The 14511-nt window shown below is 50.2% G+C and overlaps 1 protein-coding gene across 4 annotated transcripts in view; it reads right to left on the bottom strand.

Moving 5' to 3' along the window:
• Positions 1 to 201: 201 nt before the first annotated feature.
• ncstn (nicastrin) overlaps positions 202 to 14511 on the bottom strand; it is a 36123-nt gene continuing 21813 nt past the window's right edge. For all 4 annotated transcript variants that reach the window (XM_073053930.1, XM_073053931.1, XM_073053928.1 and 1 more), the window contains 7 exons: positions 12425 to 12594; positions 7571 to 7673; positions 6926 to 7021; positions 3430 to 3520; positions 2364 to 2518; positions 2037 to 2249; positions 202 to 1173 (listed from right to left, as the gene is read on the bottom strand). In XM_073053930.1, the coding sequence (XP_072910031.1) occupies positions 1051 to 1173; positions 2037 to 2249; positions 2364 to 2518; positions 3430 to 3520; positions 6926 to 7021; positions 7571 to 7673; positions 12425 to 12594 (951 nt within the window). In that variant the 3' untranslated portion in view covers positions 202 to 1050. The remainder of the gene's footprint in view (positions 1174 to 2036; positions 2250 to 2363; positions 2519 to 3429; positions 3521 to 6925; positions 7022 to 7570; positions 7674 to 12424; positions 12595 to 14511) is intronic.

Genomic DNA, 14511 nt, shown 5'->3' on the forward strand with positions numbered 1-14511 from the left:
CCAACAAGCGAGAGGAAGCACAATGGCTACTTGAGCAGCACTCGTGTTGTTGACCAAGGAGAGAGACAGACAGACAGACAGACATAGCCCCTCCTGAGAATGCATCACCCCCAGAGTCTGATACCAAAACTCCAGCAGTCAAACCATAACCAAAGGAGGCTCGAGTAAGAAAAGAATAGGCATTGATTTAAAAACCATTGCTTGGAGATCAATTGTTATCTTTATTTCCACTATTAAGACATCAGAACACAGTCTCTCATGATATGCTGTGAACCTCAGGACTGGCAATCTGCCCAGCATACTCTGTGAAACTTTGAAGAGCAAAGTTTGATCGCTTCTCACTGAATATCTCCAATGATCCCTGTCATCCATTATCCCATGTGTGAGAGGGCAACCCACAGTGCCCTTCCATGGCTGGTGGGAGTAGTGACCCCGTTTTCATCTGCACCCTCTCTGGGGCAGCAGCCGTTAAGTGGGGTGGTCCCAATGTTGATGCCCTGTTTGATTTCTGCATTCCTCAGGGGGTGGGGGGGGGGCTACCATTCTGAGCAGGGCATTCCTCAGGTTGGGGCCCCTTTTGATTTCTGCATTCCTTAAGTGGGGTGGCTACCATTCTGAGCTCGCCAATCCTCAGGATGGATTCCTTTTGATTTGTGTGTGCTCGGAGGGGTGGGGGGGCAACATCTTGCAACAGTGAGCAATGCTCTCAACCTGGAGCTGCTAGATGCCAAATTTTGTCCCATCCCTGCCTCCACCAATCTCCAGGAAGACATAACATACCGAACACAGCTATAGTAATATTTTCTTAAGTCACCAATCTTCCCCCTATTGCCATCCCCATCTTCCCGCCAATAATAAAGTCAATTCTCACCCCTCACTCACTTTCTCACCATTACAATGACTCCCTCCCTCACTCTCTTCATCATTCTCTCCCTCTCTGCACGCACACACACCCACGCTCTCCCTCATACACCCACCCACCCCCCACCATTACAACAACTCCCTCCTCACTCTCTTCACCATTCTGCCTGTTCCCCTCCCTGCCCTCGATCAGTAGGTGACCGAGCTCTGCTCCCGGGGTCCAGAGAAGAGCACATTGGACTTGGCATTGAGGAAGTAGATGAGCACCATTGAGACGAGGAGCACAGCAATGCCGGTCACCAGCGTGATGATCTGCAGGAAAGGGAAAGAGGTTCAGCAACGATGCTTAACACTGTCTCCATCGCGCTCAGGACTGCGGGTCGGCCATTTGGCCCCTCTCGACTGTACGGGAGCCTCCTCTCACATTGAGTAAGGCAACAGCAGATCTTGTACTTCAATGAGACTGTCTCAGACATTATACTGTCACCCCACAGGCCCTCCACCTCAACCCAGAGATCATCAAAATTAATTTCCATAAATGCCTCGAAAGAAACAAATCTCATGGACTTTGATAAGAAATTCAGTTTCAATTTTGAACACCAGAGCTTCAAGCAACTGTGGTGCCCTGAAGCGCAGGTACCCCGGCCACCTTTGTATGGCATGGTGACTGAGCGGTTAGTACACTGATAAAGATTGGCATCAGGAGCCTGGCTCAAGGTGATAAAGATTGGCATCAGGAGCCTGGCTCAGGGTGATAAAGATTGGCATCAGGAGCCTGGCTCAGGGTGATAAAAGATTGGCATCAGGAGCTTGGCTCAGGGTGATAAAGATTGGCATCGGGAACCTGGTTCAGGGTGATAAAGATTGGCACCATGCGTCCAGCACCAACATCGCACGCCAACAACTCACTAACCGAACTTGTACATCTCCAGAATGTGCGAGGAAACTGCAGCATCCAGACGGAACCCACACAGTCACAGGGAGACTGTCGACTCCATACAGACTGCAGTGGCAATTGAACTGCAATCGTGTTATGCCAACCACTACATCACCGTGCAGCACAGCCCCGTCAGAATCACGCAGCAGGCCGCAGCCTGCTCCTCAATGCTTGTCCCGGGATAGAGCAAACCAGTGGAGCAGGGGGGTTGTTGGGAAAGGGAAAGGGGGGGACCCACCTCCAGCTCCCGGCTGGCCACCAGGAAGATGCGGGCACCAATCTTCTGCCAGCGGCTCTCTGTCCAGGTGGAGTACTCAGTGGAAGCCCAGTCACGCAGCTCAAAGGCCGGCGAGCGGGCTTGTGCCAGCCAGACGTGGTTGCGCACACAGCGCGGGGTGGGCTCACTCGCGTTCTCAGCTCGCCAACCCTGCACCCAGACGTAATTGAAGAACTGCGGGCAGGAAACAGAGAGGGTGAGGCCAGGTAGACGGACGCGGGGAGCAGCAGACAGCAGGACAGAGAGCACGGAGGGGACGCGATGCACAGAAGATGGACAGGTACTCACTTCGGTGCTGGGATCAGTCCTCTTGTCGGCGTGCCGGCACTGCTCCTCGGTGAGATTGGTGAGGTATCCAGTCAGGTTGGTGAGAACGATTTGCACCAGTCCCGTCGAGAAAGTGGGCTCATTCACCGAGACGTAGTAGGAGATGTGGTCCTGCTCTGTGGGGGGAGAAAGGGATGAGGGAGGGTGTGGGAGTTGGTGGGTGAGGGAGGGAGGGGGTGGGAGAGGTGAAGTAAAGAGGGTGGAATGGAAGAGTGGGTGGGAAAGTGGGTAGAGGAAAGGTATGGGGGTTGAGGGGGGGATGAGAGGTCGATGAAGAGAATGTGGTAGTGCGTGGGGATTAGGAGAGCATGAGGGGTTGTGGATGTAGTGGGTGAGGATAGGAGGAGAGTGAATGGGCAGAGGGAGGGGACAGTGAGGATTAACTTGGAGCTATAGTATTTTAGGTAGAGGTGAGAGCTGTGGGGTGAGGGGGTTACAGCGAGTGTCGGAGTTACTGTAGACGGGCAGAGCCCAGTCTCTGAGCTAGCTGCTGCTGAGTGCAGGCACAGATTTCACTGAACCACCGACACACACACGTGCACACAACCCACACTGAACATACATGTGCACACAACTCAATGAACACACGTGCACACAACCCACACCAACACACAGGCACACAATCCACACTGAACACATATATGCACACAACCCACACCGACACACAAATATACACACAACCCACACCGAACACACACAGGCACAACTCACACTGAACACAAACACCAGGCGCACAACTCACACTGAACACAAACACCAGGCACACAACCCACACTGAAAACATACGCGTGCACACAACCCACACTGAACACATACGCGTGCACATAACCCACACTGAACCCACGTGCACACAACCCTCACCAACGCACACATGTGCACACAACCCACACTGAACACACAACACACACGTGGGTGTGCTGGGAGTTATTCGCCAACGTGCCCCAGGGTGATGAAGCAACGTCTTTCCTCAGGAACATTCACGCCCACGGCACCCAGTCCCCAGGGAGACGGGTGCCACAATGCTTACTTTTAAAAACGTCTTTCTTGTCCTGGCTGACGATCGATTGGAACCAGGAATTATTCCAATTGATTATAAATCCATATAACATCCGGGTCACCTGGCAGAAAGAGAGAGGATGCACATGTGGGGTCAATGTCAATCCCTCCACCCATGCCCTTGAATATCCCACTCTCTTCACACCCTTTAATTACACTTTGCACAAGACATAGGAACATTATGCCATTCTGCCCATTGGGTCTGCTCTGCCATTCCATCATGGCTGATTTTTTATCCCTCTCAACCCCATTCTCCTGCCTTCTCCCGTAACATCTGATGCCCTGACTAATCAAGAACTTATCAACCTCTGCTTTAAATATACCCAATAACTTGGCCTTCACAGCATCTGTGGCACTGAATTCCACAGATTCACCACCCTCTGTCGAAAGAAATTCCTCCTCATCTCTGTTCTAAAGGAACATCTCTCAATTCAGAGGCTGTTCCCTCTGTTCCTAGACTCTCCCACTATAGGAAACATCCTCTCCACATCCACTCTATCTGTGTCCTCTGATCCTAGACTCCTCCAGTATAGAAAACATCCTCTCCACATCCACTCTGTCTGTGTCCTCTGATCCTAGACTCCTCCAGTATAGGAAACATCCTCTCCACATCCACTCTGTCTGTGTCCTCTGATCCTAGACTCCTCCAGTATAGGAAACATCTTCTCCACATCCACTCTGTCTGTGTCCTCTGATCCTAGACTCCTCCAGTATAGGAAACATCCTCTCCACGTCTACTTTATCTAAGCCTTTCAATATTTGATAGGTTTCCATGTGATCCCCCTCCCTCCCATTCTTCTAAACTCCAGCAAGTACAGGCCCAGAGCCATCAAACACTCCTCATATGTTAACCCTTTCATTCCAAGGATAATTCTTGTCAATCACTACTGAACCCTCTCCATCGCCAGCATATCCTTTCTTAGATAAGGCAAAACTGCTCTCAATATGGTCTGACCAAAGCCTTATAAAGCCTCAGCGTCACATGCTTGTAATAGCGACACAGTAGTGTGGCGCAGTGTGAAGTGCTTTAGTGATCAACGATTGAGGTTCAATTCTGGCTGTAAGGAGTTTGCATGTTCTCCCCATGACCTAGTCCCTCCCACATCTCAAAAACGTACAAGTTAGTGTTCATAAGTTGTGGGCACGTTATGTGAGTGTCAGGAGTGTGCCCAGCACAATTCTCGCTGACTTGATTTGATGCAAACACTGTCTGAGACAAGGTACACGTAACAAGTAAAGGTTTTCCTTATGCTTTTATATTGCGGTCCTTTCAAAATGAATGCTAACATTAGCCTTTCTCACCACTGACTCAACTGCAAATTAACCTTTTGGGAATCCTGCACCTCTGATTTCTGAAAGTTCCTTGCTGACTATCGAGAGTGGATGATATAATATTCCCTACTTCCCGTATGAGTGGGTTACAGAGTCAGGGGCTACAACAGAAACCCGAGAACTAACCTATAGGAAATTCTCATGAGGCTCCCAAGCCCCTTCGCACCTGCAGCTGCATTCAATGCGGTGCACCTCTCGCTCCCACCTGCCTCTCAACTCATCCGATCACTGTTTCAGCCTCTGTGCTCTCATCCTCCTACATCTACACGGAGTGCTGTCACAGGAAAGCAGCATCCGTCATCGAGGCCATGTGCTCTTTACTCTGCTGGGGTACAGGAGCCTCACAACCCACACCACCAGGTTCATGAACAGTTATTACCCCTCAACCATCAGGAAGGAGGTACAGGAACCTCAGGACCCACACGTTGGCTATTTGTCTGTCTTGGCATGTCAGCTTTTTCAGTGATCCCCTGCCCATCCATTTCTGTGTACCTGCCAAAATCTCCGGCTTCCACAATGTCCACAATGTCAATTACATTTCTTTCTTTCTCTATGTCTCTCCCTTCCAGGCCAGCCAGCAACCACCGATTTAACCTCAGCCTAATCACAGGACAATTCACAATGACCATTAACCTGACTGGCAAGGGAGGAGAGCAGGGCACCCGGAGGGGGGAGAGAGAGAGAGATAGAGAGAGAGAGAGACACACACACCGGAAGAATGTACAGACTTTCTAACAGAGGATGTGGGAATTGAAGTCCAATGCCCTGGGCTGGAAGAACACTATGCTAAATGCCAGACACCTCTTGCCATCCTCTGGGCCTACCTGTATGGAGGCTGCTGATTCCAATTACTGTCCAAAAAAATCAGTTCAGTAAATCCCCTCCCCAAGACCCCCAGAGCGATATGGACTAGCCACCTGGCCTGTCGAGTCTGCTCTGCCATTCCATCATGGCTGATTTATTATCCATCTCAACCCAATTCTCCTGCCCTAACTTTTGATGCCCTGACTAATCAGGTACCTATCATCCACATATCTGTGTCCTCTGATCCTAGACTCCCCCACTATAGGAAACATCCTCTCCACATCCACTCTATATAGGCATTTCAGCTTTCAATACCTTTCAATGAGATGCCCCCTCATTCTTCTAAACTTCAGCAAGTACAGGCCCAGAGCCACCAAACTCTCCTCATACGTTAACCTTTTCATTCCTGGAACCTCCTCTTCAATGACAGCACATCTTTTCTTAGATAAGGGGGCCAAAACTGCTCACAATACTCCATGTGGTCTGACCAACGTTTTATAAAGCCTCAACATTACATCCTTGCTCTTATATTCCAGACGTTTTGAAATTAATAGTAACATTGATTGCATTTGCCTTCCCCAGCACCTTCAAGTTAACCTTTAGGGAATCCTGCATAGGACTCCCAAGTCCCTTTGTACCTCTGAGTTTTGAATTTTCTCTCCATTTAGAAAATAATTTACATTTTTATTCCGTCTACCAAAGTGCATGACCATACATTTCCTGACACTGTATTCCATCTGCTGCTTCTTTGGCCATTCTCCCAATCAGTCCAAATCCTTCTGTAGACTCCCTGCTTCCTCAACACTACCTGCCCCTCTACCTATCTCTGTATTGTCCGCAAACTTGCAACAAAGCTATCAATTCTGTCATCCAAATCACTGACATATAACGTGAAAAGAATTACTTTTAAAAACAGCAACCCCTGTGAAACACCACTAGTCAGCAGCAGCCAAACCTGAGAAGGCCCCCTTTATCCCCACCCTTTGTTATTGTTGTTCCCTGTGGCACTCTGGGCAGCAACTTTGACAATTTTGTCTGTTTCGTATGAGGCCGAGTTGCTAGCTCGATGCTCAACCTGGCGCGAATGGGAAGTGTGCAAGAAGCTGGCCGGATTTGAACCCAGGACCACTCGCCACTACACCACCAGCCGGCATACCCACTCTTTGCCTCCTGCCAATCAGCCAATCTTCAATCCGTGCTAGTATCTTTCATGTAATACCATGGGCTCTTAGCTTTTTAAGTAACTTTAAGTGCGGGACCTTGCCAAAAGCCTTCTGAAAATTGAAGCTCTCCAGTATCTGAAGAATCCTGTGTTTACGAAAGAATCTTACTGTTTGTGGGTTGGCTGTGATGTTCTCCAGGCTGCCATTGCCTCCCGCCTGTAGATACAATGTTCTCACCACCAGGGTCGCCACGTCGGCCAGGGACTGCGAGAGAAAAGAACCACCACGAGTTTGATCACAGAAAGAACAGAGCACAGAGTCACCAGGAGTGGTTTCATATTTACATGGAGGTTCCTGAAAGAACAATAATATCCCAGGGGATCCCTGGGAGGGAGACAGTATTCCCAGGTGACCCCCGGGAGGGAGACAGTATTCCCAGGGGCCCCCCTAAAGGGGAATATTATTCCTGGGGGGGGGGGGGGGGAAGTGAGGGTTCTGCAGGTGGGGTATATTATTTCTGGGCAGTCTCCCGGAGGGGGATATTTTTTTCTCAGGGGGTCTCCGGGAGGGAGATAATATTGTTGGGGGGTCCTTGAAAGTGGGATAAGGTTTAATGTTCCCAGTGTTCCCGGGGAGGGGGTAACGTTCCAAGGGGTTCCCGGGGAAGGGGAATAATATTCCCAGGGGTCCCGGGAAGAGGGATAATAATTCCATATTTCCGTGGGGAGGGGTGGGAATCTGGGATTGGGTTAATGGTTCACAGGAATGTCCTGGGATGGTTTAATGTTTGCAGGCGTTGCTGGTCTCTCCTACCTTTGCCGTGTCTGTGATGTGGTTCAGTGCTTCCTCAGGAGTGAGACCATCTGGGTAATGCAATCCAATGTTTTCGGCCAAGTCATAAACACTCTGGTAGTACCTGGGAAAATCGGAACTTAAACGGTTATCGTTATCACGGAAGCAAGCTCAGTCCCTTCCGTCCAGTCTTCCTTTGCCTACATTCCCAAGTGCCCATTTTATACAACAAAGAACATGAGAGCACAGTTCAGCCCCTGTTGTGCCAACCTTAGAACTGAAGTTCAAGTTTAATTTTGTTCAAGTTCAATAATGGCCAAATAAAACAAAGTTCCTCTGGGGCCAAGGTGTAAGACACATTACCAACAGCACACAACACACAGCACATTTGATTACGATTTCAGAAATACATAATCAAAGACCCTGAGACTATAGAATGTCCTGGACCAACTTACCCTTCCACTGAGAAGACACCGGAGAGCAGCACTGAGCGAGCACCCGAGAGCAGCACTTACTCCAAGATTAATCTAACCCTTCCCTCTCTCATAGTCCTCCATTTTTTCTAACATCCATGTGCCTATCTAAGAATCTCTTAAATGCCCCCTAATTTATTTGCCTCTACTACCTCTTGGCAAAACGTTCCACAGACCCGCCACTTTTGTGTATAAAACTTACCTCTGACTTTACCCCTATATATTGTCTTCGATCACCTCAAAATTATGCCCCCTCTCATTAGCCATTTCCATCCTGGGAAAAAGTCTCTGGCTGTCCACTCTATTTAGGCCTCTTATCATCTTGTCCACATCTATCAAGTCATCTCTCATCACACGAAAGAAAAAGCCCTTGCTTGCTCAATCTTTCTTCATAAGACATGCTCTCCAATCCAGGCAGCATTCTGGTAAACGTCCTCTGCACTGACTCTGGAAGTTCCACATATTCTCAGTGTGGTCTAAGCACGGTTTTATAGAGGGGCAACATTACTTCATGGCTCTTGAATTCAATCTGACTAACGAAGGCCACATACCAGACATCTTTTTAACTACCCTATCATTTCGCGCAGCAAGTTGAGAGATTGATGGACATGGTCCTGAGTGGCAGACAATGAGATCCTGAAGCCACATAAAGACATGGTCTGAGGGGAGGTATTGGCGGATTGATGTTATTATGATCAGCGAACTTTTGCTTGACATCTGTCACCATCCACCCCCACTTTCCCTGCTAGCTACCACCTCCCTCTCTTGACCACCGCTTCAATGTTTCTACTGAACTAGTGCAATACTGTGGTTCCCAAAGGGGCTGAGGGGCTGGATACCCTGTGGTCAATGACAAGAATGGGAGCAGGAGTGGGCCTGCTCCGTCACCGGGCACCGCCCAGCGGTTCACAACCAACCAATTAACCCAGTAACCGGAGCGCCAGAGAAAACGCGCCCGCACATGGGAAGGAATGTACAAGCTTGCTTACTGAGCACGTTGGAATCAACTCCGATGCTCTGAGCTGTAATAACACAGTGCTATTTGCTACTCTGCTGTGGTGACCATACTGTGTTCTATGTGTGGACTCAGCTCCACATACCCATCTTTTCCCCAGAACCATAATTCCCGTTCTGCAAAAATCTGTCTGTGTCTTAAATATATTTCGCAAGGAAGCCTCTACTGGGTGGAGAGTTCCACAGATTCACTTCTCTCTGGGAGAAGCAGTTCCTCATCTCCATCCCAAATCTACTCCCCAGGATCCTGATAGTCCTAAAAGACCTGCTTTGTCGTGGTTTGCAGGCTTGTGTGCCTCATTGACCTGGAGGGCGACGTTGGCTGGAGTCAGGGTCACCCATGTCAAACAGGTGGCATGAGTGTGGACTGATGCGGGTGGATTGAGAGGTCCACCGGTCATCCAGGGTCAGAGGTAACAACCCTGACTGGTAAAACAGAAGTGTTACGGAAAGAGCAATGAAGAACCCTTCTACATCCGAGTGCAATGGAATTCCTGCGTCTCCATCCAGTACTTGCATGACTGACAGGAGCGAAAACTGAGTGGAAGCTTCTGACAGGATGAAGGAAGTCCAAGACTGGTTTCTGGAAGGATAGCCAAGGACAGACAGAGATGGAGGACATTCATTGCTGTCCTAAATTACAGTTTAGGAAGCCGGACTGTGACTCTCCTCGGTTGACCCTAAGGCCATTCCCCCCATCTGCAAGGCCCTCAGTTGCCTGGGTGATTGCAACTACAATAACTCCCGGGAAGCTTGACACTGTCTCTGGACAAAACTCTTACTCCTGTTTGGCTCCGTGACCTCTACCACCAAGGTCAAGGTTCACGAGAATGTTTCGAGGAATGTGTGAGGAACTTTTGATGGCTCTGGCCTGTACTCATTGAGGTTTGGAAGGGTGAAGGGGAGGGGTCTCACTGAAATCTATCGATTATTTGAAGGGAGACAGAGTGGATGTGGAGAGGATGTTTCCTATAGTGGGTGAGTCTAGGACTAGAGAAAACAGAGTGGATGTGGAGAGGATGCTTCCTATAGTGGGTGAGTCTAGGACTAGAGAAAACAGAGTGGATGTGGAGAGGATGTTTCCTATAGTGGGTGAGTCTAGGACTAGAGAAAACAGAGTGGATGTGGAGAGGATGTTTCCTACAGTGGGAGAGTTCAGGCCCAGAGGGCACAGATAAGAGTGGAAGTGGAGAGGATGTTTCCTATAGTGGGAGAGTTCAGGACCAGAGGGCACAGTCTAAGAAGAGGGATGCCCTTGAAAAACAGAGATGAGGAGGAATTTATTTTTTAGCTAAAGGGTGGATGGTGTATCTGGAAGGAAATGGCAAAGCGGAGTTGATGGGATGAATGGCCATATTCTGTTCCTATGTCTGATGGTCTTACGGTCTAAACTAGTGGTCGCCAACCTGTCGATCGTGATCGACTGGTCGATCTTTGAGGCTTTCCCAGTAGATCCCGAAAAAAAAAAGAAAAAGAAATACACAAATACCGTTGAGAGATTGTTTCTGGGTTGCGGGGTTTTAGTTCCGTTCTTTCTGCCCAGTGCGCCACGCACTACACAGTGAATTTCAGTGGTCCCCAACCACCGGGCCATGAGGAAATGATATGAGTCAGCTGCACCTTTCCTCATTCCCTGTCACACCCACTGCTGAACTTGAATACACACGGGGTTATTACCCACACACATCAGGGATCACTGATTGGCCTTGGGTAACTGGCTGACCCGTGCGGCCGGCAATAAATGCCACTGCTACTGGCCTGGAGCGCGGACAGATGGGTGCTGCCTCTAAACCTGTTCACCACACCGAATGTTAATGGAGAACCCAGTGCTAAAATATTCGCAGATGACCTAATTCGGGCTCAGGGATTTGTAAGTAGCAGAGCAGCTACCTTGCTGAAATCTATTGAAACAAACTTTTGTCGGCTGATAGATCCTACGGGGGGGGGGGGGGGGGGCGCCCTGTCACACTCCTCGGTTGGTCAGTTGCTCTCTGCGACCGCCACGGCCCTGGTATGGGAACAGCCGCAGTTGGCCAAGGCGTCTGGCGGGCGGGAGGGAGGCTGTCTAATGAGGCAATGAAGCCCTCAAAACTGCTTCGGTACCAAGTCCAAGCACCCTGCACTTAAAGACAAACTCGTTGAGTTTTTTCCCAGCAGAAAAAACATGAGCAAGCAAGACAGAAGCTAAGTGCCAAGAGCCACATAAACTAAATTGCAGAACAGACTGGACATAAGAAACCTGCTTCCAGTATCGCTGTATTCTGGTCGTGTTTAACACCCCCCCCCACCCCCGTCAGCCGGTTCGCAAGAATACTGTCAGTATTAAACCGGTCCGCAAAAAGGGTGACCCCTGGTGCTCATACATTATTTCTACTTCTGGGTTGCGGGGTTTTACTTCTGGTCTTTTCTGCCCCGGTGCGCATGCATGCGTGTAATTATTTGATTTGGAGTCGATCTTGCCTTTCACTAAGGCAAGGTAGGGGATCTTGGGCTTCAAAAGGTTGGTGACCACTAGTCTAAACCAACATCTCAGGTTCCCCTGAATGGAAGAGAGATCACTGGTGCCTCATTGTCAGTGAGTCTCAGTACTGAACTTGCCCAACAACTGCAGTGGGATGGCACGAATGCGAAGCTGGGTCAGATGTGCGGATCACACATTTACTCTCACCCAACTCTGAGCCATCGGCTGCACCTTCCTGTCACAGTCATCAGAAAACAGGTGCCGAGGACGGAGACCAGTAATGCTCATGGTCAACACCGAGGACAAGGCCTGCTGACCTCTCCATCAGGTCAGCAATCCCCAGATCCACAGGTCATGGATTATGGTTGTGGTCCAGGTCTGTTGAAGGGAACATGAGGGGGAACTTCACTCAGTGAGAGGGGGAACGAGCTGCAGTGGAAGTGGTGAATGCGAGTTTGATTTTGATAGCTACAGGGATGGGAGGCAGATGTAGGGCTATGGCCTGGGTGCAGGTCGATGGGATGAGGCAGATTAGTAGTTTGGCATGGAGTGGATGGGCTGAGGAGCCTGTTTCTACGCTGAAGTGGTCGAATGACACTGTGGGCTCAGCACGTTGGCACCGGAGGTGTAGCTACACTTGTGGGCTGTCTGCAGCACACCCACAGACTGTGTTGGTTGTTAAACAAGGCATTCACTGAATGTTTGGATGTAAATGTGACGAATACAGGTAATCATTGGTGGAGGGTCATTTTCTATATCCATCTGCTCCAGCACGTCAGACCCTGAAGGAGGAAAATGGGAATGTCAAGAAACTCCCAGCTGAACCCAACAATGGGCCTGCCGAAACCCAGCATGCACAGCAGCACAGAAAGTGGCCTATCCTTGAGGTTGCAGCGGGAGGATGACGTGTGGCTTCCTGCTGCATACCTGTTGGTGAAGCTGCCCTGGTGGTCAGTGAGCACGGCCCCAGGGATGCTCCTGGCGCGCAGAAACCTCTGGAAGGATGACGGAGGTAGCGGCTGGCTCTGGTTTGGCTGCTGGATGCTGATGTTCAGTCCCATCTTGCTTCCCGAGAGGGATCTCAGCAGCTCCTGAACCTGCAGCCAGGAGAAATTAAAAACAAGTCATTGTAGCACAGAAGACCACTCAGCCCATCCACGAGTTCTGTATGGTGACTTGGGCAAATCTGAATCCATCATGTGTCCATGCATCACCCAGTTGTGATGAAACAGCAGCAGGCAACGCGGCAGCTTTATAAACCTTACGCAGAGCATTGCAGACAGCTCTGGTCTCCCCCATTACATGAGTGATGTCAAGGCAAGTTTTTCAGCACAGAGAGTGAGAGTACTAGGTAATGGTGGTGGTAGCGACAGACACATCAGGGACATTTCAGACTTTTTTTAGACAGCCACTTGAATGGGAGGGAAATAGAAGGATATGGATATTGGGAAGGCCAAAGGAATTAGCTTAGTTGGCATTGGATTGCTAATTTACTTGGTTCAGCTCCACATTGAGAGCCAAAGGGCCTGGGCCTGTTCCTGTGCTGTACTCTTCCATGTTCTAATGTGACAATAATGATGAATGTCACAAAGTTCCCCACAAACCACATCTGACACACTCCCTGAACTGACCCTCCTCGGGACCTGTGTCAGGAGAACCAGAGGAGTTCACTCTCCCTGAACTGACCCCCTCTCCTCGTGACCTGTGTCAGGAGAACCAGAGGAGTTCACTCTCCCTGAACTGACCCCCTCTCCTCGTGACCTGTGTCAGGAGAACCAGAGGAGTTCACTCTCCCTGAACTGACCCCCTCTCCTCGTGACCTGTGTCAGGAGAACCAGAGGAGTTCACTCTCCCTGAACTGACCCCCTCTCCTCGTGACCTGTATCAGGAGAACCAGAGGGGTTCACTCTCACTGAACTGACCCTCCTCGTGACTAACACTAAGAGAACCAGAGGTATTCACTCTCCCTGAACTGACCCACCTCGTGACTAGTACTGAGAGAACCAGAGGGGTTCACTCTCCCTGAACTGACCCTGCTTCCTCGTGACCTGTGACAGAAGAACCAGAGGGGTTCACTCTCCCTGAACTGACCCTCCTCGTGACCTGTGACAGGAGAACTAGAGGGGTTCACTCTCCCTGAACTGACCCTCCTCGTGACCTGTGTCAGGAGAACCAGAGGGGGTTCACTCTCCCTGAATTGACCCTCCTCGTGACCTGTGTCAGGAGAACCAGAGGAGTTCACTCTCCCTGAACTGACCCTCTCTCCTTGTGATATGTGACAGGAGAACTAGAGGGGTTCACTCTCCCTGAACTGACCCTCCTCGAGACTAGTACTGAGAGAACCAGAGTGGTTCACTCTCCCTGAACTGAACCTGCTTCCTCGTGACCTGTGACAGGAGAACCAGAAGGGTTCACTCTCCGTGAACTGACCCTCTCTCCTCGTGACATGTGACAGGAGAACTAGAGGGGTTCACTCTCCCTGAACTGACCCTCCTCGTGACCTGTGTCAGGAGAACCAGAGGGGTTCACTCTCCCTGAACTGACCCTCCTCGTGACCTGTGTCAGGAGAACCAGAGGGGTTCACTCTCCGTGAACTGACCCTCTCTCCTCGTGACCTGTGAGAGGAGAACCAGAGGAGTTCACTCTCCCTGAACTGACCCTCTCTCCTTGTGATATGTGACAGGAGAACTAGAGGGGTTCACTCTCCCTGAACTGACCCTCCTCGAGACTAGTACTGAGAGAACCAGAGTGGTTCACTCTCCCTGAACTGAACCTGCTTCCTCGTGACCTGTGACAGGAGAACCAGAAGGGTTCACTCTCCGTGAACTGACCCTCTCTCCTCGTGACATGTGACAGGAGAACTAGAGGGGTTCACTCTCCCTGAACTGACCCTCCTCGTGACCTGTGTCAGGAGAACCAGAGGGGTTCACTCTCCCTGAACTGACCCTCCTCGTGACCTGTGTCAGGAGAACCAGAGGGGTTCACTCTCCGTGAACTGACCCTCTCTCCTCGTG

This window comes from Hemitrygon akajei, chromosome 8, assembly GCF_048418815.1.
Source record: "Hemitrygon akajei chromosome 8, sHemAka1.3, whole genome shotgun sequence".
NCBI classification, from domain to species: Eukaryota; Metazoa; Chordata; class Chondrichthyes; order Myliobatiformes; family Dasyatidae; genus Hemitrygon; species Hemitrygon akajei.